Source organism: Oryctolagus cuniculus, chromosome 16 (genome assembly GCF_051225735.1).
Source record: "Oryctolagus cuniculus isolate XC-2025 breed Fujian yellow rabbit chromosome 16, ASM5122573v1, whole genome shotgun sequence".
In the NCBI taxonomy this organism is placed as follows: Eukaryota; Metazoa; Chordata; class Mammalia; order Lagomorpha; family Leporidae; genus Oryctolagus; species Oryctolagus cuniculus.
Window position 1 is genome coordinate 6610451 of NC_142882.1, and position 18398 is coordinate 6628848.

At 38.5% G+C, this 18398-nt stretch overlaps 1 protein-coding gene across 1 annotated transcript in view; it reads left to right on the plus strand.

Moving 5' to 3' along the window:
• The first annotated feature begins 6738 nt into the window (after positions 1 to 6738).
• Positions 6739 to 18398, plus strand: part of LOC100352210 (vomeronasal type-2 receptor 116-like) — a 29337-nt gene continuing 17677 nt past the window's right edge. The window contains exon 1 of the mRNA XM_089316330.1: positions 6739 to 6834. Within this exon, the coding sequence (XP_089172456.1) occupies positions 6739 to 6834 (96 nt within the window). The remainder of the gene's footprint in view (positions 6835 to 18398) is intronic.

Sequence of the window (18398 nt, forward strand, 5' to 3'; positions counted from 1 at the left end):
TGACTGGAGGGGAGAGGGAGTGGGAAAGGGGAGGGTAGTGGGTGGGAGGGACGGTATGTAGGGGAAGCCATTGTAATCCATAAATCGTACTTTGGAAATTTATATTCATTAAATAAAAGTTAAAAAATATTAACTATATAATGTACATTGAAAGCAAATCCCATCCACAGTTAGACATTTAGCTATTTTCTTAATTTTCTAATTTATTTAGTACATATAGACATTTATAACTACTTTTGAAATAATATTTTAGTAAAAATAATGTTAAGTATTTTTTTTTAAAATTTAGATCATATGTACAAGTACAAAGAAAACTGCAAAAAACAACCACTATTCTTTATCTGCTAAAAGCTTCACAGGTAACCCTTACTCCCAGGTCCTATTTATATTTAAATATGTGGGGGGGGTCATACATATATGTGATATCTAAGTAAATCACTAGAAAAACAATAAAATTTATACTAAACTAAAAAAAAAAGTAAAAAAAAAAGAATGTTCCTCACTTTCTAACTGGCTTCTACCTTAATGCAGTTATTAGGAAGACAGTACATAGATCTTTGATAGAAGATATATGTTAGGGCATCAATCTTTGCATTATGACTTAAGACAATGGTTTCCAAGAATCCAAGATAATGGATCATATGATTTGTGCAACCAAGCAATTTGTGTGATACAGTATTGTAGACATATGCCCGCAGAGCACTCCACTTTTATGATGATGGATACTAGCAAGTTATAACAATATTATTCCCTTCACATTGATGATCTTAACACATGGCCTGAGTTGGTATGTGCAAATAGTGTATCATTGATACTTTGAGATACTTTGATTTATTAGTAATTGTGCTGGCCTGCTGCACCAGGGGAACAGGACCCGAAGGAGGGAGTGGTAATGAAAAGAGGGACAAAGGTGCAGAGAATGGAGCCAAGACAACAAGGCTGATCAAGGCTCATTTATTCCAGTGTCTCAGCGATATTTATACATAACCAGCTGCAGCTCAAAGAAGCACAAAAGATAACAACATATGCAAGCAGCTTATCAGGCCTCCAGTAACACAGATAATTTTTACACAGTGTTTTTGATCATCATCCTCCTTCAGGATGGGAGTATGTGACTTTCTTATCCCAGGAATTCTACAAGCCAAGATTGGCCTTGACTTGTCCAAAGGCTGCCTACATCTCCTCCTTTTTTATTTTATTGAGAATGGCCTCTGTCTTAGGTTGCCCTCAGTCATCTCTGTTCTTACCTGGCATTGGTAACTCTGGCAGCTTGGCGTAGATCCCTGTCTTAGGTTGGTACAGGATTCTGAATGTCTTACCCATCTCTGAGGACCATTCCAGCTAGGCATTAGGTGAGAGTCAAGGATGGATACGATATTTGGCCAAATATCAATTATTTTTATTACAAAGGAGGTTTAGTGTGAAGTTTAAATGATGGATCTCAGCCCATATAGACTATAGTGAAGTTAACGTAAGTTGTAAAACACACCAAAAACTTCCCATACAAAGTAGGAAAAGCAGTAGTGGTCCAGCCAACATTAATAACCAATGGATCCACTGAAACCCTCCAAATTATAGGGGTTTGGTAATGAACATATGTCGTATTTCACTCTTAAGCTTATCGATAACAGACTCTATATAAGGCGCATTGTTAGTAATGTTAAAACGACATCCCCAAGGCACAGATTCACAACTTATATGATATTTCAACAGCAAGTAATTGATAGCTGCATGGTTTAAAAGTACTCCTGAGTGAACTTGATCCAATTCTTTGGCTATATTGGACAATGCAGTAGCAGTAAGATTGTTTGTTTTGGTCACCAAAAATGCAAGCCTTCATAGTCCATGATTATTTCCATAAACCAATCCAGGAACTCCTGCTACTGATATAGCCATGGTAAAGGCAGTGTCTTCTCTGATTAGGATGACATTGTCATCGCAGTTCTCAGATAAAAAACATAGTAGTACTGCTTCTTCCTAGCAGAAGCCCAAAGAATCCCTTGGGCAACAACTCACAGATCCCCATGGGGAGGGCCTGAGCTCCCATTTTGGGCATTAGGACTGTGTAGGTGGAGGTACTGAGGTCCAGTCCTACGCTCCCCCAAGTTGCTCGCTGCAAGGTACCAACTGATTTAAGGTGTTTTGTTGAGGAACAAATGTCATGGCCCCAAAGATTTGTTGGTTCTGTCATGCCAAGGCCTGGGGCTGGCAACACTTCCAGTTTCCCGAACTCTGTTCTTTTAATGAATTACCTTCTTTATCAGTTTTGGAGTGACATTCATTGGCCCAATGCCTTCCCCTTTTGCACTGGGGGCAAATCCCAGGAAGATCCCTATTTTGATTTTTAACTTTCAGACAATTTTTTCCACATGTCCCTGCTGCCCACATTCATATCACCCTTGTTTATTGGGCATAGCCCTCCTTGCTGATTCTTGTAATGGCATACCATGCAGAGAGGCAGCCATGGCTAATCCTTGAGTATAAGAAGGTCCAATGTCAGCACATAGATTAATATACCCATCCAAATCTGTCTTTTTTTCTATAAGGACGAATAGCCCACTTACATGGGACATTGGCATTTTCATAAGCCAATTGTTTTACAAAATCCATTCCTGCTTGTGGATCCCCAAAGATCTTTCCTGCTACTTGCAACAAGAGATTAAAAAATCATCATATGTCTCATCAGGCCCCTGTATAGTTTTTTAAAGTGACTCTCCCATGTTTGCTCTTTTTGAGGGGAGAGTGATCCAAGCTTGGTGCACAGCCACAGTTGTCTCCTACAAAACAGCAATGGGCTGTACTATTTGAGCTAAGATATCCTCATATGCCCCTTCCCCTGCCAACATATCAAAAGTCCAGCCAGCATTAGCTCCCTGAGCATTAAGTCGAGCAGTTTTGCGGCATTGATCAAAAAATTCTGACTTCTATACCAGGTAATCTCCCCCAGAAAGACATGCTCTAGCTATTGTCTTCCAACCAAATGGTGCAAGGACCATGGATTCTAATCTTTATAGCAATGTCATTGTATATGAGGCTATAGGGCTGAAAGACTCACAAGCAAATTTTAATTCATTCAACATTTTAAATGATACGGGGGTATGTTTCCTCATGTTCTGCCCATCTTGCTGATATTCCTCCACAGGGAAAGATGCAAAAAATACTTCAGCCCCATCTTCTCCTGCCTTTACAGCATTTTGAATAACTTGTTCAACCCCAACAAGAGGGCAATGGGAATAAGAAAGGTCTGGGTGGAAAAGTTCCTGTTGATTATGAAGACTTTGGAATTGTCTAACTAATCTTGTTTGGCCTTTTCCAATAAAACCTGTTTCTCTAATCATTCAACCTCCTCTTTCAACTGACTGATATATGGGAAGCTTCAGACCATGGTTCCTGTCTGAAAGGACCCAGAGTGTCCCTTTCCTGTGGTCCATATTCTACACTTTTCTCTTCTGGGTTTGCTAATTTCTGGGGCACGGTGTCACAAGAGAGCTGTTCTCCTGCCTCTGATATCTGACTGCGTGCCTCTTCAATTGTTTCCTGAAGATTCTGTACTTCTTCACTTAGAAATTAATCCTTATAATCAGTAATAATTCTCAAAAGATAAAACTTTACATGACACTCTATGTATTTATGAAGGCATGTGAAAGAATGATTGTCACAGGAAGGCTGACCATGTTGGAGTTCATGGTAAAATATATGGTAAAAAATGAATAGAATCAGAAATTGGATAATATCCACCACATTAAACAGTGTGGGATTCTGAGATTTGTTCCATGAAGCAGTACTTTGCTATCATCACATGTATCATAAAGATTTTACAGTTTTTGCTTGTGTTGTATGAGTAGTTATTTGCACCATATATTTAGTATTATTCCAATATTTATTGTTGATAGTGAAAATTTATTGTTGATAGTGAAAGGTTATGGCAGCAGAGTGTAACTCATGGGATTAGTGTGGTGTATGTGCTAATTCAGTATAGGAAAATCATGTCTGTGTTCATGTGCATGTATAGATAAAAATGTTTTCACCAAATTCAAGTGTAGCATGCTTGGAGTGAGAAAGGGCAGCTCTAAAGAAACTGTGTGTTATATGAAAAACTATCTTAGAAATGATATAGTATATCATCCTGAGGATAATACTCATCAAATATCATGAAGAGTGCTAACATTAAGCTTTGAGAAAGTCACTGTTGCTCTAAACATAAATCTTCAGGAATACTCATATGCTTACACATGTACACACATGTATAAAAATTATATCAAAAGAACACAGGCTCACATACATGGTAGTAAGTATGCATAGCAGGGCTTGAGCCATGGCACAGTGGGTTAATGCCCTGGCCTGAAGTGCCAGCTTCCCATATGGGCCCCGGTTCTAGTCTAGCTGCTCCTCTACTGATCCTGCTCTCTGCTATGTCCTGTGAAACAGTAGAAGATGGTCCAAGTCCTTGGGCCAATGCACACACATGAGAGACTTGGAAGAAGCTCCTGGCTCCTGGCTTCAGATCAGCACAGAACCAGCCATTGAAGCCATCTGGGGACTGAACCAGCAGACAGAATTCTTCTCTGTCTCTACCTCTCTCTGTAATTCTGTCTTTAAAAAAAGTATGCATAGCAAGGTAGGTCAGTGACAGCAAATTCAACACAAGCCCTTGAAGGTAAAATGTGGACATTATAAGGAAACTGAAGTAAATAAAAATTGGAAGAATTTGAAGTTGGTTATCACAAAACAAGCAAAATTTATGAATCTCAGGCAAGATGGAACACTATGAAAATAAGATTACAGTATGTGTGTGGGTGTATGTGTGTGTGTGTGTGTGTGTGTGTGTGTGCATACACAAAGAGAGCTGAAGAGGTCTCTGTAGATATTAAAAATAGTAATATTAGAACATATTAATCATTTAATGGTGATATATTGAAGAATACAGAAGGAATTCAGAAATTTCCTGATAGAAATCTTGTCCAATACATTGAGAAATATTTGAAAAATCCAAATATCCTCACAGTTATTAAAATAATTCCCAATACTTATATGTGTTCAACAATTTTCAGATGACTTTTACCAATCTTTCACATAGGAAAGGAACTCTTTTCTCAACTCCTGTAGAGAACAGGAAAAATGGAAAAATTCTGTTTCTTCTACAGGAACATCTTAAATTGATTGATCAAATACTTCCAGACAATTCAGCAAAATGAAATTGTAAGACGCTAATGTTGAAATAAATTCTCACATTTGAAATCTGAAACAATGTAAATCCAACAGTATTTTAAAATAGGTTACATAATGCCAAAGTGATGTATACACTCTAATTCAGTTTATTGTCCCTGAAAAGATGTAATACTAGTTAGAATAATGGAAGAAAAACACTTGATGTAATCTAACTGATCTAAGAATTGTTAAAAAGAACAGAACAACTCAAACATGACAAAAAGAAGAATCAGTTTTCAATCTTAAAGAGTATTTGCAGAATTCAATAACATAGAAGTTATGGCTGAAGATTGGACACAAAGTTGAAGAAAAAAATGCAACTTCTGCAGGTAATTATCCGAGGCTTGGCTCCATGCATATTGTCAAAAAATGACATACAACTTACTAAAAAGAAAGATATACAAGTGGCATCATTTACAACTGCTACTGGGATGGTGTAATGAAATCAGGGATTCAGTAACTGAGTTAAGTAGTGCTGAAATACAAAATTAAACACACAAAACAGTTATTTTTGCTTACCAATTCTGGGAAATAAGCTGTGAAAAATGGTACATGTAATGTCTCAAACGTATGAAATATCCCAAAGTAAGAATACAGGTTGGAAGACATCTGCATGTTCAGACATTCGACAATGCTGGAGCAATGTATAGAAAAAAAGAGGATGCAGAAAGAGCTGGAGAGAAAATTCATGTTCACGATAAAAAGACTAGTGGAAAGATGTCAGTAGCGTACAGGGTGTTCTACATACTGACTTGGATTACAGGCAGCATCCTAGTGTGTTCCTTGATGGAAGCCTGCTCAAGGGTGGCAACTACTCCACTTGGTATCAAGTAGACAGCTCTTCTGTGTTTTTCTAGAACTTGACCATTTGCCTTCTAATGGTGGTCTGTCCGGCAGTGCTTACCCCTAGAATGACATGATCCAGATTCTACCTTAGAGCGATGTGCTTTAGTGAGATCACTGGGTGCTTCCTGCACATTCAAAATTCACAAAGTAAACCTCCCAGTCCATAATATTTAAAGTGGGAACTGGGGGCCAGTGCTGTAACATAGTAGGTTAAGCCTCTGGCTGGGATGCCAGCATCCCAGTTGGGCAGCAGTTCCAGTCCCAGCTGCTTCACTTCCAATGCAGCTCTCTGCTGATGCTTGGGAAAGCAGCAGAAGATGGCCCAAGTTTCTGAGCCCACACCATGTAGAAGACCCAGAAGAAGCTCCTAGTTACTGGCTTCAAAATGGCCCAGTTCCCGCTATTAGCATCATTTGGTGTGTGAATCACTGGGTCGAAAGATCTCTCCCTTTCTCTTTTTCCTCTCTCTATTTTTCCCCGTCCCTTTTTTCTTGTCCTCCTGTCCTCCTTTCTCTCCCTCTTCCTCTTCCTGCTTCTCCTCCTCTTTCTGAAGCTGACTTTCATGTAAATTATAAATAAATAAATGAACACTCATTAAAACAAAGACTGCAACCCTTGGGTGGTTGAATACACCATGAAAGTTCAGAGTGAATAGCACTATTAAAACAAGTCCTCATTGCAGGCATGGAAAGTGAAGACTCTCTAGCAAAAACAGACTACATGGAGGAACTCTGTGAAAATGAAACCCAATCCTTCTTCCTTGCTCTGCAGTTCCAAGGTGTAAGGCATGTAGCACCATATGAACTCTCCTCTCATTATTCATTCATTACAGAGGCAAGATCACTGGAACTGAAATTTCATATTCTTTGCATGAAAAACACTAAGTCCTGAGTTAATGTGCAAATGATATTTCTGATTATAATTTCTATCATTTATATCTAGATCATATGTTTCTGTATTAACTAAATAGTACATTCTGTGAGGACAGAGTAGGAACCATGTCCTGTACAGGAATGTGGGTCATGAGGCATGGGGAATGAGAAGATGCCCCACCTTGCCTTGCTTCTTTGGTGCAAAATCTGAGGATATGGGGCTTTATGTGTGTGGTCCCCAAGGGCCGAGCTGCAGAGGAGCAAAGTGTGTTCCTGCCACTGCCCCCTGTAAGCTCCTCACTGCTCTGCAGCTCAATGGGCCCTCCCAGACTCTATCCCAAGTTGTGAGACCTGGGGAGGAGTGGAGATGTCCCTTAATTTCTTTATCCAGTCTACTGTTGATGGGCTTTTCGGTTGGTTCCAGGTCTTAGCTATTGTGAATTGAGATGCAATAAACATTATGGTGCAGGCAGCTTTGTTGTTTGCCAATTTAATTTCCTTTGGGTAAATTCCAAGGAGTGGGGTGGCTGGATTGTATGGTAGGGTTATATTCAGGTTTCTGAGGAATCTCCAGACTGACTTCCATCGTGGCTTAACCAGTTTGCATTCCCACCAACAGTGGGTTAGTGTCCCTTTTTCCCCACATCCTCTCCAGCATCTGTTGTTGGTAGATTTCTGCATGTGAGCCATTCTCACCAGGGTGAGGTGAAACCTCATTGTGGTTTTGATTTGCATTTCCCTGATTGCTAGTGATCTTGAACATTTTTTTCATGTGTCTGTTGGCCATTTGGATTTCCTCTTTTGCAAAATGTCTATTGAGGTCCTTTATAGCCATTACCTATATTCTCACTAATCAAGAGTTTATATTTTACTTGTTAAACTTATGCTGTGAGGCATTAAGCCTTTTTACTATAATACAAATTTAACATGTTATTTCAAAACTAAAAGAGAAAGAAAGAAAAGGGAGTTGGAGGGCAGCTAGGAGGGAGAGAAGGGGGGGAAGAAAGGAAAAGAGAAGAGAGTATAATTATAACATTAGAATTGCATCTATGAACTATATTGAATCTGTTCAAAACTAAAAGCTTAAAAAAATTAACAAGTACACATACTAGATCATTGTTATCTATAGTTACCCTATTGTGCAATAGAGCACAAGACTTCCTCATATTTAACTGTAATTTAGTGCTCATTAATCTTCCCCCTCTACTTTCCCGGGTTTTGGGGAACATCATTGTACTCTCAACTTTTATCAGATCAATATTTTCAGATTCCACAAATAAAACGAGATCATGGGGCACTTACTTTTTTTCCTGATTAATAATTACATAACATACAATTTATAATAGAAGCATCATTTAATATAATGTTTGTATTGCTGCATGTGACAGGGTTGCACCCTTTTTGTGGCCAAATAGTAATCTTGTGTATGTGTGTGTGTGTTTGACACTGTCTTTAACACAGGCTACTTCCATTTCCCGGCTATTGTGAGTAGTGCTGCAATAAACTTGGGAGTGCAGATTTCCCTTTGACAAATTGATTTCACTGCTTTTGGATAAAAATCCAACAGTGGGATTGCTGAAGTATATGGTAGTTCTATTTGAAATTGTGGAGGAAATTTCATATTGCTTTTCACAATGATCACAGTAATTTCCATTCCCATCAATAGTGCAGAAGAATTCCCAATTTTCCACATCTCCACCCTCTCTTATCCTTCATTTCTGTATAACAGCCATTGTAACTGGAGTAAAGGACTGTATCACTATGGTTCTGATTTGCTTAGTGATGTCGAGTTTTGTTTTTTCACACACCTGTTGTTCCTTTGTATAACTTTGAGAAAAATATTTATGCTGATTGGTAGCACATTTTAAAATTGGATTATTTGCTCCTGTTTATTGAGTTCCTGATATATTACAGTTATTAAACATTTGTCAGATAAATGATTTTCAACTATTTTCTTTATTTCTGTAGGTGGTCTCTTCAATCTGTTGATTGTTTCCTTTTCTTTGCAGAACCTTTTTAGCTTGATGAAATTTCATGTATTTATTTTGGTTTGTTACCTGTGCTTTTGTGTCCTTAAGCATAAAAATCCTTGTCCAATGAAAAAATATGAACACAAACCAATATTTAAGAATATTTACCCCATAAAACAATGTGGGACTTCTCTGATTTATTCCACTTAACAGTAATATGCCATCATCACATGTATCATGAAGATTTTCCAATTTCTGTTTGTGTTGGATGATTAGTGATTTTCACCATATATTAGGTATCATTTCAATTTGAAATTTATTGATAATTGTGATAGATTCTGGCAACAGAGTACAATCTGTGTAAGATGTCCTATGTGCAACTTCATTATAGGTAACTTTGTGTCTGTGTTTCTTTTGCATGTATAAATAAAAGTGCTTTCACCTAATTCACATATAACATGCTTGAAGTGAGGAAGCACACCTCCAAACAAACTGTATTGTATGGAAAACTATATTAGAAATTATACAGTATATCAACCTGAGGATAATACTCATCAGATATCATAAATGGGACTAACCTTAGCCTTAGAGAAAAATCAGTGCTTCTCAAAATATAATTCTCTAGGAACACTCATATGCATCCAGGCACATACTCATGTATATAATTTATATTGAAAGAGCACAGGCTGACATCCTCATTGATAAGTATGCATAGCAAAGTAGGTCAATGAAAGCAAATTCAACACAAACCCTCGGAGATGGGATGTGGATATTATAAGAAAATGGAAGTAAATAAAAATTAGAATATTTAAAGTTGATTGTCATCTAAAACAAGGAAACTTCATGAACCTCAGCAAGATTGATCAATAAGAAAAACATGGTTACTGTGCATGTGTACAAAGTTGAAGGGGTTCTGCACAGATGTAAGAAATACTAATAGCAGAATATAATCACTAAATGGTGACACATTGAAGAATACAGAAGAAATTCGAACATTTAGAGGGAAATATTATGAAGCATATTAAGAAATATATTAAAAATCCAAATATACTCATGGTTGTTAAAATAATTCCCAATAGTTTTTTGTTGTAAACAATTTTCAGATTTGCATATTATCCAAAAATGAGGACATGGAACTTATTGGAAATGAAGATATAAAAGTGGCATTGTTTTAAAATGATAATGGGATTGTGTAATTAAGTCAGTGTATCAGTAATTGATTAAGTAGTGCTTGAATACAAGATTAAACACAGAGAAAAGTTATTTTCACTTAGCAGTTCTGGAAAATGAAGCTTTTAAAGATGGCATGTATGATATCTTAAATGTATGAGATATCCAAAGGTGAAACTACCCTAATATTGGAAGACAACTGCAAGTTCAGACATGGGACATCATTGGAGCAATATAAAGAAAAGGAGAGGATACTGACACAGTGGAGAGAAAATTCATTTTCAAGGATAAAAAGACAGGAAAGTGGAAATATGCCAGTAGGGTTCAAGGTGATCTAGACCAACTTCTATCACAGGCAGCATCCCAGTGTGTTCTTGATGGGAAGCTGCTCAAGAGTGGCAACTAATCCAGCTGATATCATGTGTACAGCTCTTCATGTTTCTCTAGAATTTAACCCATAGCCTTGCTAATGGTAGTCTCTCAATCAAGCTTGACTTTAGAATGACTTAATCCGGATTCTACCAGAGAGAGTTATGCTTCACGGAGATAGCTGGATGCTTTCTGTACAGCCAAAATTTGCAAACTTCCAGTCCATGATATTAAGAGTGGCATAGCAGGTTAAGTCTCTGCCTGTGATGCAGGCATCCCAAATGGCACCAGTTTCAGTCCCAGCTGCTTCATTTCAAGTCCTGTTCTCTGCTGATGCTTGGGCTTTTGGACCCACACCCACTTGGGAAATCCAGAAGAAACTCCTGGTTATTGGTTTCAGATCAGCCCCACTCCAGCCATTACAGTCTTTTGGGGTATGAACCACCAGGTGAAAGATTTTCTCTCCCTTTCTCTCTCTTCCTCTCTCTCTTTTTCCTTTCCTCTCCTCCTCCCCCTGTCACTCTCCCTCTTCTTTCCTCCTTCTACTTCTCCTATTTCTGTAACTCTGCCTTTCATGTAATTAAAAAAATAAAATAACTTTCATTAAAAACAAACACAAGGAACCTTGACTGATTGATTAGGTCATGATATTATTGAGTGAATAGCACCCTTAAAACAAGGGCTGCTGCTTGCTCTTGTTCAAAGTGAGGACACAGAAAGAATGTGTCATGTATAAGGGCAGAGTAGTCCTCACCACACATGGAATTCTCCGGTACCTTGATCATCACTTCCCAGTCCTAAGAAACCATGGAAAATGAGTTTGTGGTGTTAAAACAACACAGGTTAAGATATGTTTTTAAAGCAACATGAATAGGTTCAGAGAGTAGGACTTAGGGCTCTATTATTAGAAAAAGAGAATGTACTCATCAGTATGTAAGGTACTTAGGGAGAGTAAGTAATAAATGACTAACATGAGGTAGATGAACATGAATTTTTTTATTTTTAATTTTTTAAAAATTTTATTTATTTATTTGAGAGACAGAGTAACAGACAGCAGAGGGAGAGACAGATAGAAATGTCCTCTGTCTGTTGGTTTACTTCCCAAATGGCTGCAATGGCCAGACCTGTACTGATGCAAAGCCAGGGGCTAGGCGTTTCTTTCCATCTTGAGAGGAGTTCAGGGGCTCAAGGACTGGGGCCATACTCTGCTGCTTTCCCAGGCCATAGCAAAAGCTGGATTGAAAGAGCAGCCAGGACTAGAACCGGCACCCATGAGGGATTAACCTACTGAGCCACTAGCCGGCCCCTGAAGAGCAAGACTAATTGCCAAAAATTCCCTACATGTCATTTTTATAAGTTGTCTTCAGTAAGAAATAAGGAGTATTTGCCTAAACTAGCTCAGTCGGGTATTCTAGAAGGACCTTGTGAATCTGAAATAACTGAACTTGGGATGATGTTATTGTACATTTCTCACCAGATGTGAACCAGTGTGTAAAGTGTCTGGATCATCAGTATGCCAGCACCGAGTGTGACCACTGCCTGCACAAAGCTGTGGCCTTCTTGGCTTATGAAGACCCATTAGGAATGAGCCAGGTCTGCACAGCTCTATGTTTTTCTGTCCTCACCACTGGGGTTCTTTGTGTCTTTGTGAAGCACTGAGACACTCCCATAGTCAAGGCCAACAACCATTGTCTCAGCTACATCCTGCTCATTGCCCTCATCTTCTGCTTCCTCTGTTCTTTACTCTTCATTGGTCATCGCAATACAGCCCCCTGTGTCCTCCAGCAGACCACGTTTGGTGTGGTGTTCACCATGGCTCTTTCCACTGTCCTGGCCAAAACTATCACTGTGGTTCTGGCCTTCAAGGTCACTGCCCCAGGGAGAAGGATGAGACACTGGCTAATATCAAGGGCACCTAACTCCATTATTCCAATCTGCTCCCTGATCCTACTGGCTCCATGTGGCTTCTGCCTTGGGACTTCTCCTCCCTTTGTTGACACAGATGCGCACTCTGAGCATGGCCACATCATCCTGGTGTGCAACAAGGACTCGGAAACTGCTTTCTATTGTCTCCTTGGCTACCTGGGCTCCATTGCCATGGCCAGCTTCACTGTGGCTTTCCTAGCCAGGAATCTGCCTGACACCTTCAATGAAGCCAAATTCCTGACGTTCAGCATGCTGGTGTTCTGCAGTGTCTGGGTGACCTTCCTGCCTGTCTACCATAGCACCAAGGGGAAGTTCATGGTGGCCGTGCAGGTCTTCTCCATCTTGGCCTCCAGTTCTGGGCTCCTGGGCTGCATCTTTGTCCCCAAGTGCTACATTATTCTTTTCAGACCTGAGAAGAATGCTTTGAAAGGATTAAGGGATAGAATAATTTCCAAGGAAACAGATGTTCTGAACAGTAACTCTTAAGGCTGTCTCAATTTCCCATGGTTAGAAACTAGTATTTACAAAAGTGATTTTGCATTCTGATACTAAAAAATAACTTGCAGAATGTAACCACCTTATAAACAATTTATGCTTCTATTTAAATGTTTTTGTTCTGAAGGACCAATTCACAGAAAAGAAAGAGAGAGTGGGACAAACCTTCCATCTGCTGATAGATGCTGAAGATATCTAAGTGGCCCAGCGTTGGTTCTGAAGAGAAGCTCTTGAGGCTCTCTCAGTTTCAAGGATTGGAAAGTAGTATTTACAAAACTGATTTTGCACACCAACAATAGATGCTGGAGAGGATGTGGGGAAAAAGGGACACTAACCCACTGTTGGTGGGAATGCAAACTGGTTAAGCCACTATGGAAGTCAGTCTGGATTCCTCAGAAACCTGAAGATAACCCTACCATTCAACCCAGCCATCCCACTCCTTGGAATTTACCCAAAAGAAATGAAATTGGCAAACAAAAAAGCTGTCTGCACATTAATGTTTATTGCAGCTCAATTCACAATAGCTAAGACCTGGAACCAACCCAAATGCCCATCAACACTAGACTGGATAAAGAAATTATGGGACATGTACTCTATAGAATACTATACAGCAGTCAAAAACGATAAAACCCGGTCATTTTCAACAAGATGGAGGAATTTGGAAAACATCATGCTGAGTGAATTAAGCCGGTCCCAAAGGGACAAATATCATATGTTCTCCCTGATCGATGACAACTAACTGAGCACCAAAGGGGAAACTTGTTGAAGTGAAATGGACACTGTGAGAAACAGTGACTTGATCAGCTGTTGTCCTGACGGTTGATGTACAATGTAATACTTCATCCATTTTAGCATTTTTTTTCTAGTAACATTGGTTGAACTCTGTAATTAACACACAATTATTCTTAGGCCTTTAAATTTTCACTGAAAAGTGATCCCTGTTAGGAATTTGGAAAACATTATGTTGAGTGAAATAAGCCAATCCCAAAGGGACAAATACCACTTGTTCTCCTTGATAGGTGACAACTAACTGAGCACCAAAAAGGAAACCTGTTAAAGTGAAATGAACACTATGAGAAATGGTGACTTGATCAGCCCTCACCCTGACTGTTGATGAGCAGCTTAATATGTTATCCCTCTTAGTATTTTTTTTTGGTTGTTCTACTTAATACTTTTGGTTGAATACTGTAATCAATACACAAGTCTTCTTAAGTGCTGAAACAACTGAAAAGTGATTGCTGTTAAATATAAGAGTGGGAACAAGAGAGGGAAGAGATGTGCAATTCGGGACATGCTCAAGCTGACTTACCTCAAACAGTAGAGTTAGAAACATACCAGGGGATTCTAATTCAATCCCATTGAGGTGGCATGTACCAATGCCATCTCACTAGTCCCAGTGATCAATTTCTGTTCACAATTGATCATAATGATAGGACTAAGAACCAAAGGGATCACATAAACAAGACTAGTGTCTGCAAAAACTAGCTGATAGAATAAAAAAGGGAGAGAATGGTCCAACATGGGAAGTGATATACTCAGCAGACCTATAGAATGGCAAATGTCCTAACAGCACTCTGGCCTCATAATCAGCCCTTAAGGCATGAGGATCCAGCTGAAATGCCCATGAGAGTATTTCAGGAATGGAAAGCCAAGACACTCTGGGGGGAAAAAAAAACCTAAATGAAAGATCTCTGTGAGTGAGATCCCAGTGGAAAGAATGGGTCATCAAAGAAGGAGGTACCTTTCTCTGAAGGGAGAACTTCCACTTTGACCATGGCCTTGTCCAAAAATGATCAGGGTCAGTGAACCCAGGGGGCTTCCATAGTCTTGGCAGCTCATGACAAGAGCCTAGGGTGATTACTGATGCCATAAACAAGAGTGTCAATTTGTTAAGTCAACAACAGGAGTCACTGTGCACTTACTCCTCATGTAGGATCTTTGTCCTTAGTGTGCTGTACATTGAGATTTAATGCTATAACTAGTACTCAAACAGTATTTTTCACTTTATGTTTCTGTGTGGGAGCAAACTGTTGAAATCTTTACTTAATGTATGCTAAAGTGCTCTTCTGTATATAAAGAAAATTGAAAATGAATCTTGACATGAATGGAAGGGGAGAGGGAGTGGATAAGGGGAGGGTTGCGGGTTGGAGGGACGTTATGGGGGAAGTCATTGTAATCAATATTCTGTACTTTGGAAATTTATATTCATTAAATAAAAGTTAAAAAAACTGATTTTGCATTCTGATGCTATATAATAAGTTGAACATTTTAATTGCCTTATGAACAACTTACATTTCTCTTAGAAACTTTTTAATTCTCATACACTAAATAACAAAACAGAGATAGATTGGGAAAAACCATCTAGTGATATACTCTGAAGATATCCGCAGTGGTGCAGTGCTGGTTCAGGACAAAGAAAGGAGCTCAGTTAGGTTTCCATCGGGTGTCAGGGACTGCAAGAGGCCATTTTCCACTGATTTTTCTGGTTCATTAACAGGGAGCTGGATTGCAAGTGGACAGCCAGCATATGGCCTGGCACCCACATAGGATGTCGGGGTTACAGGTGTTTGTTATATCCACCACACCCCAACACTGGCTGCAATCATCCTCTCTTCAAAATAATACTGTGTACAAGTTTCTTAGCTTGGGCTTTATGTTCACAAACAAAACCCATCTCAGATAAAGGCTGTCCTTGAAAATTTCATTTCTGCATTTTCATTGTCAACTCATCAACATTGTAATATTCATATTTTAATAAAATGAGTTACATGTTTGTTTGCTGTTTTCATTCATTCACTGGAATCTATATTAATTTTGGCTTTGTAATATAGTTGGGATATTTTCATGCAATCGTTGGACATGTTAAATCATTTCAATATGTATATGCATTATCCAGGAAATCCTTAATTATATATCATTTCATACAGATTTGAAATGATGTGATAATCACACACCAGGTTTTCATTATATGTAGAACTGATTCTGCAAACTTCTTTTCCATCTGCTCATTTCTGTTTATTATCAATTTGGCTTTAGATTTACTTTTGCCAATACCAGACATAAGAAAGTGATTTTTATATCTTCTTCAGCAGAAAATAATTCAACAAAAAGTAACAATTTGAAAGTGAAGTAATGGCATTTGGACCATTCACTCTCTTGTGCAACTGTTATCTCTGTCATATTTTAAAAATATTTTCTTTGCTACAAATCAGATTCCTTATCCATTAATGGTCACTCTCAGTTCCTTCTCTTGCTGGTCACACAACCACCAGTCTGTTTCTGTTTCCATGGATTTAATGGTCCTGAGTGTTTTGTATAAATTATATATTAGACTCTGTGGATTTAGGTGACCTTTGATTTTGCATGGTGTTTTCAAGGGGCATCCACATTATTGCAAGAATCTACATTTTTCATGACAAACTGATAATTCCTTGTAGTAATTCATTGAGTTTTGTGTCTCCGTACACTGACTTGTGTGTTATTTTTCACTTTGGCTGTTTGGAGACACACACTGATGTACAAGAGATTTTTGCCTATTTTCTAATTTTGGAGTGTACCATTAGGTGTGGGATGTTTTGGTCATCAATGAATTTTATGTTGAATTTGCTAAGGAGGTGACAACTGTATTCCATACCATATGTGTTGTAACTTTATAGCATGGTTTGAAGTTCCAAATTCTCTATGGCATCTCCAACAAGTAAAAACTTTGAAATTTTTTGTAGTCAGGTAGTGTTTGTGAAGTAGAGGCTCCTGGTGTGGAACGGTTTGTCCATACTTATTTCCGATTAGCATCATTTGTTATGTCCTTTGGTCATTTATTTATCTGTGCAGAAATATCCATCATATTATATTCCCATTGTTCATGAATTATATTTTGTTGTTACTTCTACTTTTTAAAAATATATGTTCTTGTTTGTAAGTTACTCAATGTGTTAATATTTCAAATTTTAGTTGATGTATAAAAATTTCATGAGCATCACATATACAGTTTTAGAACACAGAGACGCTTCCCACCTATTCATTCATCCTGTCCACAATCTGAAACTTACTTTTTTAAAAAGACTTATTTATTTTATTTGAAAGAGTTAAACAGAGAGAGGAGAGGCAGAGAGAGAGGGAGAGAGAAAGAGAGAGAGGTCTTCCATCTGATGATTCACTCCCCAATTGGCTGCAATAGCCAGGGCTGTGCCGAGCCAAAGCCAGGAGCTCCTTCCAGGTCTCCCATGACTTGGGGCATCCTCCACTGCCTTTCCAGGCCACAGCAGAGAGCCAGACAGGAATTGGAACAGCCTGGTCTCAAACCAGTGCCCATATAAGATGCCGGCACTTCAGACCAGGGCGTAATCCCACTGCTCCACAGCGCCAGCCACAATCTTATGCTTCTTCCTCCTCCCTCTCCTATTGCCACTCTTAATTTTTGCAAAGAACTGTTTTCTAGCTTACTTTATACTCAAGAGATTAACCTTACTGTATGTAATGTGTTCTACAAATCGTATGAAGAAACCAAACTATTCTTCAAAATAAAGACAAAGGCTATAAAAAAAAAAAAAAACCATGGAATCTCAAATTGTCAATTTTACTCCAACATTACATTTAGGCACTTGTTATGACAGATAAGAGAATACATATGGTTATGTCTGTTTTTGATACTTGCTGATTTCTCTTAAGTGCCATGGTTTCCAGCTGCATCAATTTTGTTTCAATAAACAAGATTTTTTTCTTTTTTTTTCCTGCTGATTAATATTCTTAGAGTATATATACCATGGTTTCTATATCCAGTAAGCTATTGATGGATATCTGGGTTGATTCTATTTCTTAGCTATTTTGAATTGAGCTGCAATGAACATGGGGGTATAGATGCCCCTTTTTCATGTTGATTTCACTTTGGGTAGATTCCTAGGAGTCAGTTGGATGGGTCATATGGCAGATCTATTATCCACTCTCATAGGTTTCTATACTGTCTTTCACAACTACTGCATCAGTTTACATCCCCACAACCTGTGGATGAGGGTACATTTTCCTTCAAATCCTCTCCAGCACAGGTTGTTTGCTGATTTCTGTGTGAGAGCCATTTGGACAGGTGAGGTGAAATCAACCTAAATGCCCATCAATGGAAGAATGGATAAAGAAACTATGGATATGAACTCTATAGAATACTACAAAGTGGTAAAAGCAAAAAATGAAATCTGGTTATTTGCAACAAAATGGAGGAATCTGGAAAACATCATGCTGAGTGAAATAAGCCAGTCTCAAAGGAACAAATATCCTGTTCTCCCTGATCTGTGACAACTAACTGAACACCTAAAAGGAAACCTGTAGAAGTGAAACTGACACTAGGAGAAGCAATGACTTGATTAGTTCTTGTCCCGAAGTTTGAGAAACAGTTTACTATTTTATTCTTTTTAGTATTTTCTTTTTCTACTTAATACCATTGGTTGAACTCTTGGATTAACACTGAATTATCCTTAGGTGTTTAAAATTCACTGAAAATTGATATCTGTTAAAATAAGATTGGAAGGGCCAGCCCTGTGGCTCAGCAGGT